The following is a 20535-nucleotide window of genomic DNA, read 5'->3' on the forward strand; positions in this document are numbered from 1 at the left end:
GTAACAAACATAATAAAATTATGTTTTTTTCTTACTCGCAAAAGTCATATTCCCATTCATAATTTTTAGAAGTTTATTATTTTTGAAGTATCCACTGAATCTGATATACATTTTATTGAGACTGGAACAAATATGGACTTTTATTAATCAAATGGTGCTGAGGAATATAATAACTGATGATAAGACACTTCATAATCATTTTTATAGAATACATTTTTTCTTAATTTAACAACACCTTTTATTATACAAAGTTAAAAACTTAAAACATTCAAAATTAATTATACAATTTTTTTTTTATATATTTCATAAAAGTACAGTTATAACAATCAATATTCAATATTCAATAATCATCAAAAGTAATAAATATTACAACATAACAAGAGGAATACAATTTTTCCAGAACAATTACTAAAATAATGTATATTATACATAAATGTAATGTATCAAATAGTAATAAAACCAACTAACTACATTTATTTTTTAAAGACTATAAGCCATTAGCCTAGTCAGATAATTACAAAATTTATTTATTGGATAATTTTAAACATGTTTTATAATATTAACTAACAAAAATATACACTGATCCACCGAATTGGTAAAATATATATATATGTATATCAGGTTTCTGGGTACTTTAAAAATTACATGAGGAAACGTGGGTAACAAATAAATATTTAATCATATATTTTATATAATAAAAAAAAATTTATTTTTAATCGTTTAAATTCAGTTCTGTGGTTGTTCGCTTGGATTGTTGCCAAACACTTTAAGTTCATTTCTCAATACTTTGCCAGATGGATTACGTGGAATCATATCCAAGAACTTAACACCTCCGGCCAATTTTTTATATGCTACTACATTCTTCTCAACATGGCTTAATATAGTTTTTTCATCAATGTCCATACCTGGTTGCTTTACAACAAAAGCTCTTGGTATTTCTCCTGACAGCACGTCTGGTATACCTACTACAGCCACATCAGCGACACCCTTCAACTGGGAAATCAAATTTTCTAACTCAGTTGGCGATACCTTTAACAAAAAATATATAAATACATTACATTTTTATTATAGGTAATTATATAAAACGATATGTATTACGTATCGGTATAATATACTCAAATAATTGTTTATGATTTAAGTACATAAAGCTTAAAATTCCAACTTCATATTACAAAATAAGTATTGTTTTATACAATTTACCAACAGTTTTACCATAAAAATAAAATGTTTTAGTTGGACGCTATATATTTTATATCTCCCTCTACCGACTCTGTAGCTGAACGATAAAAATAATTAAAATGTAAAACATATAATTAATATTTAACTATGTGATAAATACGTGTTAAATCATAAATGCAGCACGCTAATCAATATATTACGTTAGTAAATTGGTATTGAGTTTGTGTTGATCACTTAAATAATAGATCATATTTAACAGTTAAAGTGTTTCGCTTTCGAAAAAGTCTACTAATTCTCTATATTGCTTACACCGTTACACCACAGTGGCGGAATGTGGACATGAGGTCAAGTTTGAACACTTACAAATTTACAACCTTGTATTGTTCTGCTTATTAAACTGTTGGAGGAGAAGGAAGCCCTTAAATGTGTATAGGTATTATGTTTTTATATATATTATATACCTACGCCAATACTTTTCCTAGCAACATTTGATTTTATTTTATGATTATTATTTTGTCACGGTACAATTTATTTAATGTGTCTTTGTCGAAAAACATAAATATTGAATGCGAGCAGATTTCGCATAAACCTGCGAGTCCAAAAATATCGTTAACACATGTAAAAGTATATAAGAGATAAGACCATAATTTATTCTGAATAGGATATTGCATAGAGGTATATGATTTTATACAACAAAATTGTGAGGTGCAAAAAATATTGAATTAAGTTTTCCACGGTCAAATACGTTGAACGAAACAAATAATATTTTCATTAAAAGTATTTTCCTCCCGTGCACTCTTGTCTCCGACAGTAAAAATAGTTTTATAGCTGAATGTAATATTATGTATAATATGTAGCTATTATTATAATATTTTTGTTCGTTTATCGAGAAACCATAGTTCGTCGGCGTTGTGTTGACACTCGGCATTGTTCCATGACGCGGGCGCGTGCGCACTCTACGCCAGTTATTATAATGGTAAAGTTGTGCACCGAGCAGTTTCCTTATCTGTTTTCGTTCCGACTTCCAAGCATTTCTGCGGTACCGTTGAACGGCGTCTGACTAGTTTACCGTTCTAATAATATTGTTGTGAAATTTACGTTTACAACCGCAATAATAATAATATCATTAACATACGTAATTATTATTACTGTTGTGTACGGTTCATGTTGTGTTCCGAATCCGAAATCTCGTGTGATCCGTCAACGAACAACTGGACCAAGGTTGGTGAAGCGGAAAGAAATTGCAGGACAACGGACACGCACAGGTTGGTACCGTACGCTTAATGTTACCACCATCCAGCGTCCGCAATGATCGAAAACGCGGAACTAGTCATGCAAATGCTGGAGATGTACCAGATGTACAAGCAACAGGTTCCCGTGGAACTGGAAGAGTACCTGAGGTACGTCGCCAAGACCGGAAATACACTGTTCCAGTGGACGTTGGTCAAGCCGTTCATCCGTGAGAAGATTATGAACGTTATTGCTGAGTTTGTGGAACAATCCTCGTTGTCTGACATACCCCCATATCCAAATGTAGATCCGTTCAACTACGAGGCTATGAAGACAATGTTGTTAGAACGTTTCGACACTTTCAATGGGCCCCCGTTCACCATTCAAAGGCTTTGCGAGTTATTGTCTTGCCCGAGGAAAGAATACAACCGTGTGGACAAGTTCATGCGTGCCGTGGAAAAGAACATATTGGTCGTCAGTACCTGTGATTTGAGACCCAAGCGAGAAGAGCCCATTGTCAATGGTGCCCCAGATCGGTGGGAAAATGGGAAAGAGCCCGATATCAGTATGGAATTGGTTGATAAAAATAATGTTATTACTGACGCAAATGTCCTAAATGGTAATGATACAGTTGAAAGTCTTCTGAATGAACTAGAATCAATGAAAACACCTGAAACCAAACTGGATGAATCAAATTTAGAACATAAAGATCTTCTTGTCGCACAAGTTACCGATAAAGTTGAATCTAATATTACACCTGAAGAACCCAAACAAGATACTCCAATATTAATCACCCAAGATACACCACTTCAGACACAGATTACAGAATCTACTTCAGAAGTTATAGAACCAGTCAATATTGATGTCCAACCAGTCAATATTGATATTCCACAAAATGTTACTGTTGATCATGACACTATAGTTGACCAACCAAAAGAGTTAAACTCTGAAGTCTCTGAAATTCAATCTGTTGAAGTAAAAGAACAAACTGTAAGTAATCCTATTGATGAGCTTAAAGGTTTATCCCAAAATATAGAGCTTGAAATCGCCAAATCAAAAACTGAAGAGTCAATCTTAGAAAGTAATAAATTGGATAATTTGGAATTAATACCGACAGATGTTGATCGAGTAGAAGGTTCAATTATTCATCAAACTTCTGATTCTGATAATAAAGTAGAACTAGATATAGAATCTTCTCAACCAGCAGTTTTGTTGGAAAAATCAGACGAAAATCTTGAAAAAATGGATGTACAAATCGAAGATGTATCCAAAATTATGGAATCGAAAGTAATCAGTGATAATATACAAGAAGAATGTATAAAACCTACCGAAATTCAAAATGACAAACAACAAACTGTTGAATCTACCATTGAAGTACCTACTGTAGACCCAATTTCTATAGATATGGAAGTAGAACTAGAGAAGACAGAAAATAATATTATTCTTGACGTTATACCACAAGAAAGTGTTAAAGAAAATGATGACACCCAGGTAACAGAACCTAATACAACTGTTGAAGAACCTCAAGTACAGGATGAAAATAAATTGACTGCAAGTGAATAGTCTTACTAAATATTAGACCTTAAAGAATATTACATACATTGACTGGTTAGGTTAATAATAATAATGAAATTTTATCAATTAGGTAAAAGTTATGTAAAATTTTATGTTTATATGTACCTACGTGATAAATTCAGAATAAGTTATTTCATTTACTGTACAAAAATATTTGCAAATATTGCTATTTTGATTTAATCAATAATTAATTTTTTCATACATAATTTTAAATGAATAAAAATGTAGTTTATTTTGAATAAAGCATTTTTATTTTTATCAAAACATAACAAATAATATATGTTTCAACTATCCTTAGTGCAATACCTACATTATCTGTTCATAGTGTATAATATTTTCTTATCTTATTCAGACTCGTTTATTTCATGTTATTTTAATAAAAATCCAATTACACGTGAGAAAGTACTCATTCAAGGTAATTCATATTTATTTAATAAATAAAAAGTATAAATATATATATATATATATATATATATATATAATATGTGTGTTTCATTCCTATTTTAATGTATTGTCAAATACACATTACTTTTAAATGTAATTATTGATTTATTTTTGATGAAGAAATTTAATTTGTATCTCTAAATAATCTATATAGTTGGTTTTGAATTTTATACTCTAATATTTCTTGTTTAAATGACTGAATAACTTATGCTTGAATATTTTATTAACCATAAAAAATTTTCCATCTGAATATAATAAATTATATTTATACTTATACATTATCAATTATCATTCCATTATCAACAGTTATCTAATATCGTTATGAAATTTGTTTAAATATATTACTTATAAAACAATATCTAAGCGTTTTCATTATTTGTCTTTAGAGATTAACCATCAGATTCTTTTTCAAATGTATAAGAAAACCAAATTAAATATCAGTATACATTATTATTAGTATTTATGATTTTACTTATTTATATTATATTGATAAATATTTATTTATTAAATTTATAATAGTACTGGACCTCAGTGCTGCATTTAGACATTTTGCGCCCCGGTGCAAAAAAAAAAATTGGCGCCTCCTAAGCCCCGGTGAAAAAAAAATTGTTCCTCCCACAGAAAATATGTGAGATAGATCAGTGTTTCTCAACCTGGGGGTCGCGACTTATTATTTAGGGTCGCAATCGAATGATTTAAATCAATTCGAAAATTAAAAGCTCAAATAATAAAAAAAATAAAATCAATAAAATATTATTAAATTACATACCTATTACGAGTATAGATTATTTATATTAAAATGGAAAACACACTATTATCATTTTTAAAGCGATATTACTCTATGACGTCTATTAAAGAATCTATACTAAACGTTGAATATAGATTATCAAGTATCAACCTAAGATAAGGCCACCGTCGCGGCCGCAGTGCACACTGCACATATTATATTATTATAAAAATCCAGATTAAAAATATATTTATATAATAAAATGAAATATTTAATGTACGTTTTTTTTAATTTTAAATAAATATAATATTATAATATGTATCTTTTATATTTCTCGTGTACAGTACTTGTAGTAACTATAGACTCTAGATTATTTATAATGATAATCTAAGCGAGTATGTAAAAATATATATGTAGGGGTCGCTAAAAAATTTAAATTTAAAAAAGGGGTCGCCACAGTAAAAAGGTTGAGAAACACTGAGATAGATCATCATTAACCTTTTAGATTTTGAGCGAAGAAAAGAATATGTTTAAGAGTGCTTTTAAAAAAATATATTGTTTAGTAATTGCTTGATCTCTCCGCAAAGATATATTGGAATTTATGTCACTTAAAACTTGCTAATAATTCATCATTAAGTTGTTTTTTTTTAGCATATTTAAGTAGGTACTTCATGGATAAATAAAATAAAATTATATAAAACTATGCAAATAAATATTTTATATTTTTTTGTATATGGTATTTTATAAAATTAATGTTACTATATACAGGACTGCAAGTGGTTTAAACTATTTAAAAAAGTGACTAAATTTATTCATAAAAGTGACAAAAAAGTTACCTGCATAAATTTGTTTCAAAACAACTTGTCAACTTACCAGTTATTAAACATTAATTATCTTTGAATCTATACATACCTATAGTTTAATTGATTCTTATTTACTTAATTTTGTAAAAATTACAAAAAAATAATGATTATAATAAACAAATAATTTAATAGCAAATAATTAAATAATATTACCTATTTAAATGAATAATGTTTATAATATAGAATAATATTCAAGATCATTGTTTTGATTGTTTAAATAATAAATTTCAAACGGCATAATTATACTATATAATATATACAATACTATTATACTAGATTATATTATATAATACTGTTATAAAAATAAATTAAAGTATCCAATTTTAAAAATTTATAAGTAAAGACATTTCTGACCACAACATTTTGGCGCCCCTAAAATACTGGCGCCCAGGGCAGTTGTACCCAGTGCCCTCCCCTAAATGCGGCACTGCTGGACCTTAACAAATATTGTGTATAATTATGTAATTTACGACCAGCAGACAAGCTAACTGATCAAAAGTTGACAAATCTTAGCAATAATTGTTTTGATTACAATTTACATAAATAAACTATATTCATATAATTGAGTAACAAAGTAATATATGTAGGTAGGTACGAAATTTCAAAAACAATTAAAAAGCATAATAGGTATTGACTTATTTTTAATCAATATCTATAAATGTAATCAGGATAAGATTTTATGATATTAGGTAACTGAAATTCCAGTTACCTATAAGCATACTAAATGGTAACTATTTCTTCATTATAAACAAATAGTATCCCCTTAGATGATAGATATAATTACCTACTCGTTATCTTTATTTGTCATAAGTATTTAATATATGATTTTGATTATAGTTTAGTAAGCAACAAGTAGAATATCCCAATACAGTATAATTAGGTAATTTAATCATCAGAAATAATTAGCGTTAATGAGTTGTAACTTAAAAATATTTATGAAAAATTATGATACAAATAGTTTTACCAAAATATCTATTTTAATAAGAAATATTATTTTAAAAATAAAACTAATATATTATAATACACTTATTATGGAACCTGCTATAATAGTGGTAATAGGTGCATTAGCATTGTACAAAATTTAGTATTAGGCTTCAGAAAAAAGTATTTGGTTTGTTACAAATATGAAAATAATAATTAAGTAGGTACCTTATTTATTTTATTCTTCTTTTAAGTCAATGAATATTTTCGATATATTTACAATGCTTTAAGACCAACTAGTTAAAAACCTTTAATTAAATTATCAAACTTTAGCTACACATTAGAAACAAAAATTTTAAACATTTTCAACTCAAAATATTTTGTAAATGTTCGTTATTTTAACAAATATTTATGTTGTATAAAATCTTATTTTTAGCTGTGCTTCAAAAAGTAACGAACTAATGACAGACTCACAAAATAACAACACACTAAAACCTCAATACGAATCTAAAATATAAGTACCTACCTACCATCCAAATTCGAGTAAGAGTAGTTTGTAAAATTTTTACTTTTATTTCACTTATTACCTTTTTGAAAATATTTATGAGGAAATTGTTTTAAAAAATTACCATGCTTAGAAATATGGCATGAGTATCATATAGATAATATATGAGTAATAAGTAAAACATTGTTTAAATATTTTACCTAAAAAGTTAATCTTAGGTATGGATGATATTCACTTACTTGATTTCCTTTGACTTTTATCAATTCCTTAGTCCTATCTACAACGTAGAAATATTCGTCCTCGTCATAATAAACAACATCACCCGTATGCAACCAACCATCTTCGTCCACAGTTTCTTTGGTTGCTTTTTCATTGTTTAGATATCCAGCCATCACCTAAAACAAAATTAATTAAAAATATTTCAACTAATGTATAGACTATAGATAAATTGAATGTACCTGTGGTCCTCTAATCAATAGTTCTCCAGATTTATGTGGTCCCAAGTCACAGCCATCGGTTAAACTGACCACCCTAGCTTGAGTACTTAGTACAAGTTGTCCTGTACTTCCAGTTTTGTTCTCAGGCAATATAACTCTGGTGTATAAAGACACGGGAGATGATTCGGTCATTCCATAACCTGAAAATATTTAATTGGAAATAGAAATACGGCGGCTCTATGCCAGTTTGACCCACTTATAGCTACGATAGAAATAGGGCTTACGAGATTTAAACAAACGATATAATTATCCACCCGCAATAATCAATAATTTAAGACTGAACTATGAAAAAAAGTTTTGGTGACCAGGAATTCGATGCATTTACATTATTTCTTATAATTATATAAAATGCTTGCTTTTAAAGAAATTTGATTCATGTTAAGAAAAATGATATACTTAGTACCTATGTATTTGCATTTTTCTCATTTCGAGTCCGACTTTTTGTTGGAGTACACTAACATTTTTGTTTTATTTAAAATAAATACTCAATGGTAGATAAGAAATAAAACATACATTTTTTTTTAAATATTTTAAAGTCATCAAGTCTCGATCTTTAAAGATGATATTTTACCTAGAAAATTAAGTTGACCATTTACAATTTATGTATTTATGTATATATAACGGTATTAATCTGTTTTGCATTTATGGAAATGCAAAACAATTTTGTTTGTATCACCTTCCATTTTTATGTCTTTTGATACTTCTTTAATATATTTAATAATAATTTTAGGAAATTAACAGTAAATATTACTTTTACAATTTATTATTATTATATTTACTGTTAAAATATAAGTAACAAGAATAAAACGTAATTTGTGTGCCATTTTATTCAAATCGCCCTCCTCTACCTATTTTTTTTCAAAGCCACTACCTAGGTCCTGTTTCGAGAACCAAATCTTGAGCCACATCGACACTATTCATATTATATTTAATGAATATTATCTCTACAATGTAGCCATATAGGTAAGTATTAATTGTCTTTGCATAACCTTATAATATAATATTTATGTTCTATGAATATCTGTAACAAAACTAAACTAACCTTGTCTAATTCTAATGTCTTTTTGTGCTTTAAGTAAGAAATTATCGATAAGGCCTTTCGATGCTGGTGCTGCACCACAAGTAATTTCTTTGATTGAGCTTAAATGTTCAGCTTTTACTGACGGATGAGAGGCTAGGAACAACAGTAATGAAGGCACCACAAACAGAAAAGTTGGCTAAATGATAATTATTTTAAAGATAATACAAAACATTAAATTATTTATCTTAATGTTTTAATTAATATTATGTAAATTTACGCACCTTATATTTAAGCACACATTCAATGTATGATTCAGGAGTAAATTTTGGTATGGTAATCATATGAAGACCATGCGATAATACTCCATTTAATATTCCATTAAAACCATAAATATGGAAGAATGGTAAAACACTAAGAACTCTTTCTTGATAGGTGTCTATAAAATTAAATTGCCAATGAATGTGAAATACAAATAACTGCTAATTTACGGGGTTCAAGTGTTATTAATGATAATAATAAATAATAAATAATAATTAAATGTAGCACAATTACCAGTTGTTGGTTCATAACTGATGAGGTCTTTGTTTGTACATTGTTCCAAATTTATAGCACAATTTCTATGGGTTAACATTACACCCTTCGGAAGCCCAGTTGTACCACTAGAATATGGCAGTAAGGCAACTTCATGGGCAAATGATTCTGGTAGTTCTTCAGGCGTTTGTCCTGAGACTAAAGTTTTGAAATCATATATGCGAGCTTTTTCATTCGCAACTTCTTCGCCACCAAATACTATGGTACCCGCATAACTTTTAAGAGTAGGGAATACTTCTTGAATTACGGGAAGTAATAAAGAGATCGTCATGCAGAGTTTTACACCAGCGTTTTCGAATTGTCGTCTTACCTCCACTAAAACAGAACAATTAACAATGATAAGACATTGACTTTAAAATAAACATAACATGCACAAAATACGAATTTTACACGATTCTTAACAAAATATCTTACTGGGAGTGTAAAGAGGATTAACAAAAGTGACGACTAGTCCCGCTTCGAGGGCTCCATGAATGGCAAAAACGTACTCTGGTAGGTTAGGCAATAATAGCCCAACCACATCACCTTTTTTCAAACCAAGTTTCGAAATAAGAGTGCTAGCAAACAATCTGCAAATCATGCGACCTTCGCCATAAGTGTATGATCTGCCACTACTGCCACACGTCTAAAAATATAATTATATTACTAAAATTTACATTTCATAAATATAAATATTTAAATACGCGTGAAAAATAAATCAGTTATATACGATACATAATTGAATAGAATTAATAAATGTAAGTATTAATTACGATGATTATTTAATATCGTAGACATCAAGTAGGTAAATAAGTGTGTAAATATCAACGATTATTTTTACTCATAAAAATTAATTTTATTGCGATACAATTTTACAATGTAAATATTTAATTACTAATTAAAAACACCATTGATTATAAATATTATAAATAATCAATGATATTACCTACTACTAAATAAATATATAGTTATTGATGTATTTACTATATTTATCATTAAATCTCATAAATAAATCACTTAATCACTGAAAAGTAACTAGGTTTTAGGAAACAAAAAATGTTATATATTGTGCAAGGACTATAATCCTTATCATTTAGCTATTATTACGCATAATGATACAACGATGCATTTATAAACTATTAAATACATATTATAATATAATATATGATGCACCTATACATAATATTTTATGATTATTATACAAACACAAAATGATCAGAAAGGCGAATAAGAAATAAGAATGAATAATGAAATAAAATAATTTTTACAAGAAGAAATTAAACAAATGCTAACAGAATGAAAAATGATTTTATTGTAACACTTATGGAGATCGTATGGCACCGTATGAAAGATGTGTCAAACTGGAAACCAAAAGAAATGAGACCAGTAGTGGGTAGGACAGAGAAAAGATAGATAGACAAACCCAAACAGAATTTCAGGATATTTGGGGTTGACAACCAGGAGACATTGGCAAATAATAGAGAGAAATGGAGTAAAAAGCGTACTGTAAGCTATATAGATCAGTGCGGATCACATATGGGTCTTATAGTGGCCTATAAAAGCTGAAGAAAAACACAAAAAAAACTTGAAATTAGTCGATAAGACCATACTCCACATTAATTTGAAGTAATAATATGAAAATATACGCTTTCTTAAAATATTACTAAGTATAAACATTTATGTTAAATGTTTAAATGTGTAAAGATATGGTCAAAAATAAAAAGCATAAGTTAATGTGAAAGTAAGGTTAAGCACTAAGTAACTAGTTAGAAAGTTAGAATTTACTTTGTAGGTAACTTTTCTAACTTAACTAGGCAATGACTTTTAAAAATCTAAAAACCTAGGTAGAGTTAAATTTATTTTTATGTGCTCTATTTTTCAAATACAAAATTTATCATTTATTAACATTATTCTTAAAATTCAATAAATATTTTTTTACTTTAAAAACTAATAGAGCAATGATATACAAAAGTACATTAATTTTCCCAAGTACCTAACTAATTTTTTTCAAACTATCAGTTGGTATATTAATCAAACAATTTATAATTTAACTAAGTTATTATAGGTATTTTATAAACTTTTTAATTACGTGACTACCTGACAACCTAACTTTTTTTTCTTCAAATATTTCATCTTTTACTATCTAGTTAGGAATTCTATTTTATTTTCGATATTGTAGGTACTTACATTTTTACATTATTATACCACATGCACTAGATTCTTACACTATGCAGTGTAAAAGTAAAATATATACCTACCCAATTCCTAAGCCACATCATAATGACGACTCATTATATTTAATCATTTTATTTTTATACTATTAATATTTTGTAAATGTTTATACTTTATAGGTAATATAGGTTTGTAATGCTAAATATTAAAATAATGAAATGCATATTTAAATTATAACAAAGTATAGTGTTTCAATGACAAAACATTACTTTTATTCAAGGTATATTGAAAAGTATGCAACAAGTATAAGTAATATGTGTTATTGTTTATCAATACACCTTACTTTAATTCTATAAAAACAAAATTGGACTTTTGACAGGTTTCACTTTGTACATTGAATGATTTAGTAACCAGGAAATGATAAAAAAAAATCGATTGATTTCTCAATACATTTTTGGGACGATGGTATGTAGATAATGAACCGATAACTACCGGGTAGCGTTCAAAAGGCTATAGTGTATACGATAGTATATGCAAAAGTAGATACGAGCTAATAAAAAAACGGTATAACACATCAACAGCCACCACAAGGTCGAGATTTTCTAATATTATCTAACTATGTCAATGTACGTGTACCTATATAAAATACGTGGTCGTCGTTGCCTCTGTTGCAGGTAGATTATATTTGTAAGGTATTTTTATTGCAATAATTATTTTAATTTTTAAAACCCGGAAATCGTTATTTGCAATATTGAGGAACGCGTACAACAAGCAATTATTTAGCGTAACCATCTATTATATAGTACCTATTATAAAAATATGCAATTCATAATTATTTTATAAATTCGTTAAAATTCAAGAATAATAAACCTAACAATTTTGATCGAAACAATTGTAAATAAATAAAATATACGATACAATATAAACTACCTATCAAAAATGTATTTCAATTTGTACAGCAATTAAATTTATTGAATTATATCTGATGTGTAAAAATGATAAGTATGTAAATTTATTTATAAAAGTTGTTAATGAGTGGGTGATTACTAAAATCGAACATTTGTCTATCTGCATTAGGTACCTACTCATGAAACAAACGCGTAAATAACTAAATCTATGGTATTCTAATTAAGCATAATTTCCTAGTGTGTTGATTATAGTAAAAGTTTTTTGTTATTTTTTATTAAATATTTTTTTTTTGTAAATTAACTTTTGGAAACATGGTTGGTTTGGAATACGTGCAATGTTTTTGATACTAAATAACCCGGATGGGCGATCCATTCGGAAACTAGTGGCAGCAGACGGTGCGTACACTCTATCATTTTACGTGAATGATTACAGCAACCATGCCACGCTATAAGCCACTTTTTATGTTATGATTGACCAGATTATGAGAATACTGATATAGATAGGTAGTTTTAATGTAAATTCTAAAGTATGTGTAAGTGTACTATGCACTGTACACTGTACACTACCAAATTGCTATAACATTATAATGTACGTGTTACCTACATATTGGCAATTTGATTTGATTTAATTTATTTAATATAATGTATTTGATTGTTTCATATTTGTATCATTATAGCGCTGCACATATTATTTAAACAATCGAATATAAAAATAATATATACCTAATCATTACCTTTTATAAACATGCATACCTATATTTTATATATTATAATTTATATAATATAATAGGTATCTAATATAATAATTAAACGTTACATTTATTAGTTTCAGTAAGCTATTAATTGCATTATATACTTTCCCAATTCCGTTACCTATAGCTACAACATTTTCCAACCATCATATACAAGATTAAACTATGTACATAATTATATTACACCACGGCAAATTATTTTTCTACGCAAGTATGTTTTGTATAATCATTTTTGTGCATTTATAAATTGCACTGCAAATTTATGCAGATTAGGTATATGACAAATAAATACTTAATAATGTAATAACTATTACAATAATTATTTACAAGTACAACGAAAATTAACAAGACTGAGAAAATAACTAAATAACAAGCATGTCAGTATCGTATACACTGTATACGCGGAAAGGCGCTTATCTAAAAGTTATTGTCTCTATAAAAAATAATTTTAAGCGTCAACTGTTAGTGCGATAAGTACATATGTCAATGGATAAGTACAATAATCACAGTTGATTGCACTATTGCAGGTTGTATTTTTAAAACTATAATAGTTGGACTTCATACTATCACCGACAACTTTTCATATGTACACCAATTACACAATAGTTCAATGATGCATAGGAAATGAAAAAAAAAAATAATAATAATAATATAAGTATCCCAAAGTTCAAAATGAGTTCATAACAATAATAATGATATTGTATTTAGTATAGTGAATAATGTATATGATTTATTTTATACCATTGAACGATAAATATTTATCAAAATACTTTTACGAAATCCTGAAGTCGAATTTTGATGGACATTAATCACTGTCCGGTTTGAGGTACCTAATATTGTTTTAAATAAACAAAAAAAATAAAGGAATAACATAATTAAAACGTATATTAGTATTATGTAAGATGTATATTAATATCAAAAATCATCAACGTTGACTTGAAGCGCCTATATATACATTTCAATAATTAAATTATACAAAATATAACTACGTGTAAATAATAATAACAATAACAACTACAGAAAAGAATAATCAGTCATTGACGTTTGTACATAATATTTAGTATTTTATAGAACAATATTATATTAATAATTTAAATTATTTGCGAATTTATTTCAGTCGTAATTAAGAACCATTAAAACTGTGACCGTTGTAAATAAACAAAAACATAAAAAAAAATTAAGGTACCTATGCCCTATTCAATTTAATTTCTGCTAACACTAATCATCATGGGGTTTTTACAATTAAATGCAATTCAAAACGGACCACGAAGTAATATATTTTATAATCTATAATAATAATATACAATAATTACACATCACACAACGACAACATCGTATATAATTACAATAATTTTTATCTAGGTAGGTAGTTAATAGTATTTGAAAATTGAAAATTGAAAACAGTAAAATTATCAACTTTATTTGTTTAACTGACGCACAAATTAGAATTAGTGGCATTCAATGTTTGTTTTGAACAAAGCACTTACGATTTATGAGCCATACAATGTTTATCTCACTTTTCAAATGTAGATATGTACTCATTACCTGCTCGATAATAAAAAGTAGACAGCTATTAGTACTATAGTATTGAATAAATATTATTGCAGATTTGCAGCTAGTGAGTGATTTTTTCATACTATGCGCAATGCATATATCTACATTTAAAATATTTTATAATGCGGTAAAAAAAGGTGAAATTATTTACAATTATTGACAATCTTTTCAACTATTGAACGATGTATATATTAAAATAATAATGTTTCATTATATATAATAATATGTGATATTATGAATTGTGATAAAATTTGTCAATTAATAGAATCTATATCTGCTCACAGTAACTCGTACAATTATCGTACAATATTATTTAAAAGTGATTATTGCATAAATTGATAACTTAAATAATATGATATCATATTTAACTAACATTTCATTTTTAAGCGTAATTATTATCCTCTGCGTAAATTGAAAATATATCGATTTGTAAAATGTTTGCGCACAGCAATTCTAGTACAACGTTTTTCAAATCGAAAAACACGCAGATTAAAAATAGCTATTCGTTGACTCGAAATCAAAAACTCTTTCAGTATATTTGCGTTGGTCGTGTGTAGTATGTATAATACTATAATAACGTATGACGTACATGCGCTCAGAACATAAAATAACTCCCTAGTACGTGTATAAAGTTTACTCGTGTAAAAAACATGTTATACGCGTTAAGTATTTTTAATAAGTACAATTATATAAGCTACCACGGTCTATGAATAATTAGGTGGTATTTTAATCGTACTAATAGTATACTGATGTCTTTTTCCGTATAACAGTTGATAGTTACACTCCACTGCTTCATGTTATGAATATAAAAAATATCAATTGTCCATACGCTGAACGTTTAAATGTGATTTGAAAATTTACTTTCATTGAAGTGATCGTAACCCGTTGGTGACTAGTGACTTTAGAATAGGTATCCGATGAGATATTTATACATACCTAACACCAAAACGAATAGTATGATGAAAATCAAGTTTATAAAAAAGAAATTTCACTGTTTTATTGATCGCGTCATTATACCATAACAAGGATCCGTGGTGGATTATATATTATACGATATTATATATAAACCTAAAAGATACAAATACTTAAAATATTACCCAGTGTATAGGTACATTTGATAAATGTAACATATTATATAGATTATAGATTATCTAGGTAATATTAGGCACTGATATTTTCAGACTTTCGCTCGCAGATTTATAACGCTGTATTGTCTTTAGACGGGACAAACGTTTGCGTATATTATGTTTATGCGTGTTTATTAAATAGCCGAGGTGAAAATATTATTTACTGATGACATGGGATTCAAGAAGTAGATAGCCACACGAGAAACCAGGTAGGAGTGAGTGCTGGGCAAGTGTGTAGGCAGATGACCATCACGAATCACGACAAAGAAGTTATGCCTATTAAATTACGAACTGTTAGCGCGCAGTCCAGGACAACAATAATATTATTATAGAAGTTGTCAGTAGCGGTTTTACGGGGGGGGGGGGGGGGGGGATAGGAGGACCGCCCCCTTGGACAGTGTAAAAATATGAAAGCAATAGGAAAAATTAAATGGGAGATAGATATATATATATAAATTGTATACTATGTAAATATTTTCAAACCCCCCCCCCCACACACACACACCGGCTTGTGGCTTCTCAAGAACCACTCTTGATAGTTGTTATCAGTAATCATAAATCAGTATTAACTATTGAGAGTGAACTATATTAGGTACTTTAGAAATTAATGTAAATAATAAATAAATATGTACAATGTACAGAAACAATGTTGAATAAATTTAGATGAATATATCCAGCGCGGACTATACACCACGTCAAAGCCAATCTCATAAAGTTAGACGTTCGTGGTGATACATCTACAGGTGATACTGCGTATATTTAGGTAATAATATATAGTAGATAGGTAATTAGTGAATATAATTACAGCGTAATAAGTCTACACGGTGACGTTAAAACATTTTTAATGCAAGGATACACTTATGCATTATGCTCACTTAGTTACTATTACTTAATTATTTATTTTTAGAGCTGTTTCATTCATCAGTAAAAATACAATAATTTTTCACGTGGATTTAAAAACGTTTTAACGTCGCCGCGCGGTGTAAATAGTAAATACAGACGTAGCGATTAAAGAGCGTGTACTGTGTACTTATACGGCTATACTATATATATTTATTTATGTTACATTAATCATACTAATATTATACGTGCAAATTTTAATTATTATCGCATTTACAAATTAAAAATGTGTACACGGCGTATTATAGTACGAAGTATTCTTTTAAAGTTTTGACATTACTATAATTCATTTTCGTGTCGGAAGTAGAAATTTTAGAAAGCAGGGGTCCGTTGTATTGGCGCAACACATTAATCGCTAATAAACACAATATAAACACCTTCGTCGCGGGTGCAACGTACAACTTCTAAGGCTATATAAATCAGGTTTACTTTGCAGTTGTTTAGGTAGGTGTAGGTATAATGTATAGGTACTTACAATCATCGGTTTGTCTTCCCACTTGTCTACGTTCCTCCATATGTAATCGGGCAGGGTGACATCCACGGGGTTGACGGTGCCGAACGGAGATTCCAAGATTATCTGTCCGGTTGGTGACGAAGGGGTGGAGCGGGAGGAGGTGGCGCCGAACATGCGTACGACTGCAGTCGTGCACGGCGCGTGCGACCCGGACGCAGTCCAGGACGGCGACGTGCGACAGTGGCCCGCCGAAGCTTTACAGCACTTGTGTAATGGTCTGTTGAACAAACGCCGGGCGCCGGTCATCACTCTCAGTCGGTCCATGTCGGTTTTATTTGGTTACCACGAAAATCCCGTGCACGATCAACCGCGGGCTTAAGTATGTTTTGGAAAATTAATCGGTTTATTACGATAATAATATATTATTGTATTGTGCCTAATACGATAAAATATTATGTATATAGCTGCGCAGATGATATTATGTCCAGTTCGAAATCGATTAAATTCTTCGTTGCCGTCGTCGTCTATAACTCTTTAATAAGTATGTTGGATACTAAAATATAATATATGCACGACGACAACGAAATCGCGGCGGACGAGGAGCCAACGTCACACTGCCAGCGGACGAGAAACTATACTGAAGTCTGAATGTACTGTACTACTGTAGTGTTGTACGGGGCAGCGACGGGCGAATATTGTAATATTATTATTGTCTGCCATACGTAAACATGCAACACGTTGTCGGCCGCCGCCGCCGCCGCCGCTGCACATTCACAGCATACACGACCGTACGGTTTCGGTGGGCGGAAAGTTGCATTTCTACCGCACACTTGCCGCCCCCAACACCGTTAACAATATCGGTGGCATACAGAGCGGTCGCACGCGCAAAAACTATAACGGCTATGAGCTATGGTAATCTAGAACACGTACGATAAACGAAATAATAACAGCTCTGTCGTTACACGATTATAATTCGATGTGTTTACAATATAATAATATATTATATACGTGTTGTGCACGGCCGGACACGCACGCCAACAATGTTTTCGATAAGTGTTATTTTTTGTTTTTGTCCATACTATATTACTCAATAACATTATTTATTTCAATATACCTGAAATACGACTTGTAATGATTTGCATGTGTCACGTACCAACGTATCCAACTCTGTTTATGTCTTGTACTTACAAAGTAATCATAATTTTTAACAATTCATATAACACGAGACGAAAATCACCGTATCGTAGACACTATAGGTGGTACCTTTACAAATTATTTTTGCATTTAAAAATTTTAAATACATCATGCGTATCTTCACATAAATATAAGAGCAAATGTTACACCTTTTTTGAGAGAGAGCTCAAATCCACTGTGAAAAATCAAAAAACTAGACTAGAATAAATTATTATTATTATTTACATAAAATAAATTGTTTAAATTTCAAGCAAACTAATTAACACACGTATGACTATGGTATTTGTGGTAAAATGTTACATGGTAGTGTCAAATTGTTTTCTTACATTTTCAGCGGAAAAAATAACGATATTCTTATCGTCTGTTGCAGTGTTTAAACACGTATACCTAGTACAGTGTTTCCCAACCTTTTTTTACTCAACGCCCCTTTTAGATTTTAAAAATCTCACACTACCCCCCCCCCCCCCCCCCCGATCAATTTTTTAAAATGATAAACATTTTATTTTTTAATAAGCTATTTAATTTAAGACAAAATATCATTTAACATTTTAACGGTACAATTTAGTTAATTTTAAATTTAAATACCTACTAATAATTAATGATTATATAATTTGATTTCGGATTCGCTAATATATGAGTTAATAGATGAGCGCCCCCCTCTTAAAAACGCCCCCTTCAAAATAAAAAATGCCCACAAGGGGGCGGTAGCACCCACGTTGGGAATCACTGACCTAGCACATACAACAAAAACAACATTTTAAGTACATTATTTTTATGTACGTATAAAATTATAAAAAATAAAATATGATATTGATGGATGAATACTTAATTGGGAAGGGGACTAAACATATTTTTGGAGGTCTAAATCCAATTAATATTTTTATTTTTAACAATTTTATTCATAAGGCGTAAGTCGAAATATGTACTGTATTACTGTACCGGAATTAGTAGATTCTATTGTACTACTTATATTTAATACTCTCGCATTATTTACAAATTGAAATTCATCGCACGTACATAATATACATTTAGGTACAAATAGCAAATGGAATTTTTTTTTTTTTTGGGGGGGGGAGGAGTAAAATACAACATTACATAAGTTTTGAAAAAACGCTGAGCTTATGCGCAATTACAAATTATTATTGACATATATATTATATTACATCGTTATTTACATTCAAATATTCAACATTTATTAAGCAATGAACACACGCAGAGCTGGTATACCTGATACATATAATATCTGTTGAAAAAATATTACATAGCCGAGTCATATTATAATTATTTTACCATATTTTCAGCAGAGAAATCAAAGGTATTCTAATCGTCTGCCGTGTTAAGTATGTATATGAAATGTATTCTGCAATTTCTACACTACTGTAATGTAGGTACCACAAAAACATTTCAAATATATTTGTTTTAAATACTTACTTTTATTAGGTTTATTTCAAAATTGTAGAAAACAATTGATTTTTACTATTGTCCATCAGTATAGGTACTTATTTACTTCATTACTTGACGAAGACATGATTTGAGGAGATTTGGCATACTTTAGTGGTTGAGGTCCTGGCCCTCAAGGCTTAAGCCTCAAGCCCCCTTTATTTGTCGTAATCATTAAAATATAAGACCAAAATATCGTAATTAATTTGTTACACAATCAATTTACATAGAGTACAAAATTAAAAAAATTAAATAAAATTAAAAATAATAAAACAATAATTCATAGTACATTAGTACATTATACTATTTATACTCACATTATAGTCCTTATATTTGGTCAGTAAAAATTAAATTAAATTAAATTAAAACAACCACTCTGTATAACACGTATCATAAATTCATAACCCGCTGAAAGGATGAAGACACGTGAGTACGCGTTGCCATAGTTACGCCATGAACACTATAATTCAGGGCCTAGGGTGTTCGCTCTTGGGAGATATAA

General features: G+C 29.2%; 2 protein-coding genes across 2 annotated transcripts; one reads left to right on the top strand and one right to left on the bottom strand.

Annotated features, from left to right (window-relative positions):
* Positions 1-349: 349 nt before the first annotated feature.
* LOC107173790 (uncharacterized) lies at positions 350-18092 on the bottom strand. The gene is made up of 8 exons (XM_015524471.2): positions 17421-18092; positions 9968-10178; positions 9515-9868; positions 9244-9398; positions 8984-9158; positions 7903-8081; positions 7684-7839; positions 350-1029 (listed from the first exon to the last, which is right to left on the bottom strand). Exons 1-8 carry the CDS (start codon positions 17721-17723, stop codon positions 727-729), a joined length of 1836 nt encoding a protein of 611 aa, XP_015379957.2. The 5' UTR covers positions 17724-18092; the 3' UTR covers positions 350-726.
* PPP4R2r (Protein phosphatase 4 regulatory subunit 2-related protein) lies at positions 2177-4227 on the top strand. Its single transcript, XM_015524472.2, has one exon. The coding sequence runs from the start codon at positions 2488-2490 to the stop codon at positions 3970-3972; it is 1485 nt and encodes a 494-aa protein (XP_015379958.2). The 5' UTR covers positions 2177-2487; the 3' UTR covers positions 3973-4227.
* Positions 18093-20535: the final 2443 nt, after the last annotated feature.

Source organism: Diuraphis noxia, unplaced genomic scaffold (assembly GCF_037042655.1).
Source record: "Diuraphis noxia isolate RWA-SAM2 unplaced genomic scaffold, SU_Dnox_SAM2 contig0003, whole genome shotgun sequence".
Taxonomy (NCBI): Eukaryota; Metazoa; Arthropoda; class Insecta; order Hemiptera; family Aphididae; genus Diuraphis; species Diuraphis noxia.

Excerpts from the sequence above, each read along its gene's own strand:
- PPP4R2r (XM_015524472.2), top strand. The coding sequence starts at position 2,488 with ATGATCGAAAACGCGGAACTAGTCATGCAAATGCTGGAGATGTACCAG.
- LOC107173790 (XM_015524471.2), bottom strand. The coding sequence starts at position 17,723 with ATGGACCGACTGAGAGTGATGACCGGCGCCCGGCGTTTGTTCAACAGA. Across the intron at positions 9,869-9,967 it reads TAATCCTCTTTACACTCCCA|TGGAGGTAAGACGACAATTC; the intron begins GTAAGATATTTT and ends GTTCTGTTTTAG. Across the intron at positions 1,030-7,683 it reads TAAAAGTCAAAGGAAATCAA|GTATCGCCAACTGAGTTAGA; the intron begins GTAAGTGAATAT and ends TTTTTGTTAAAG.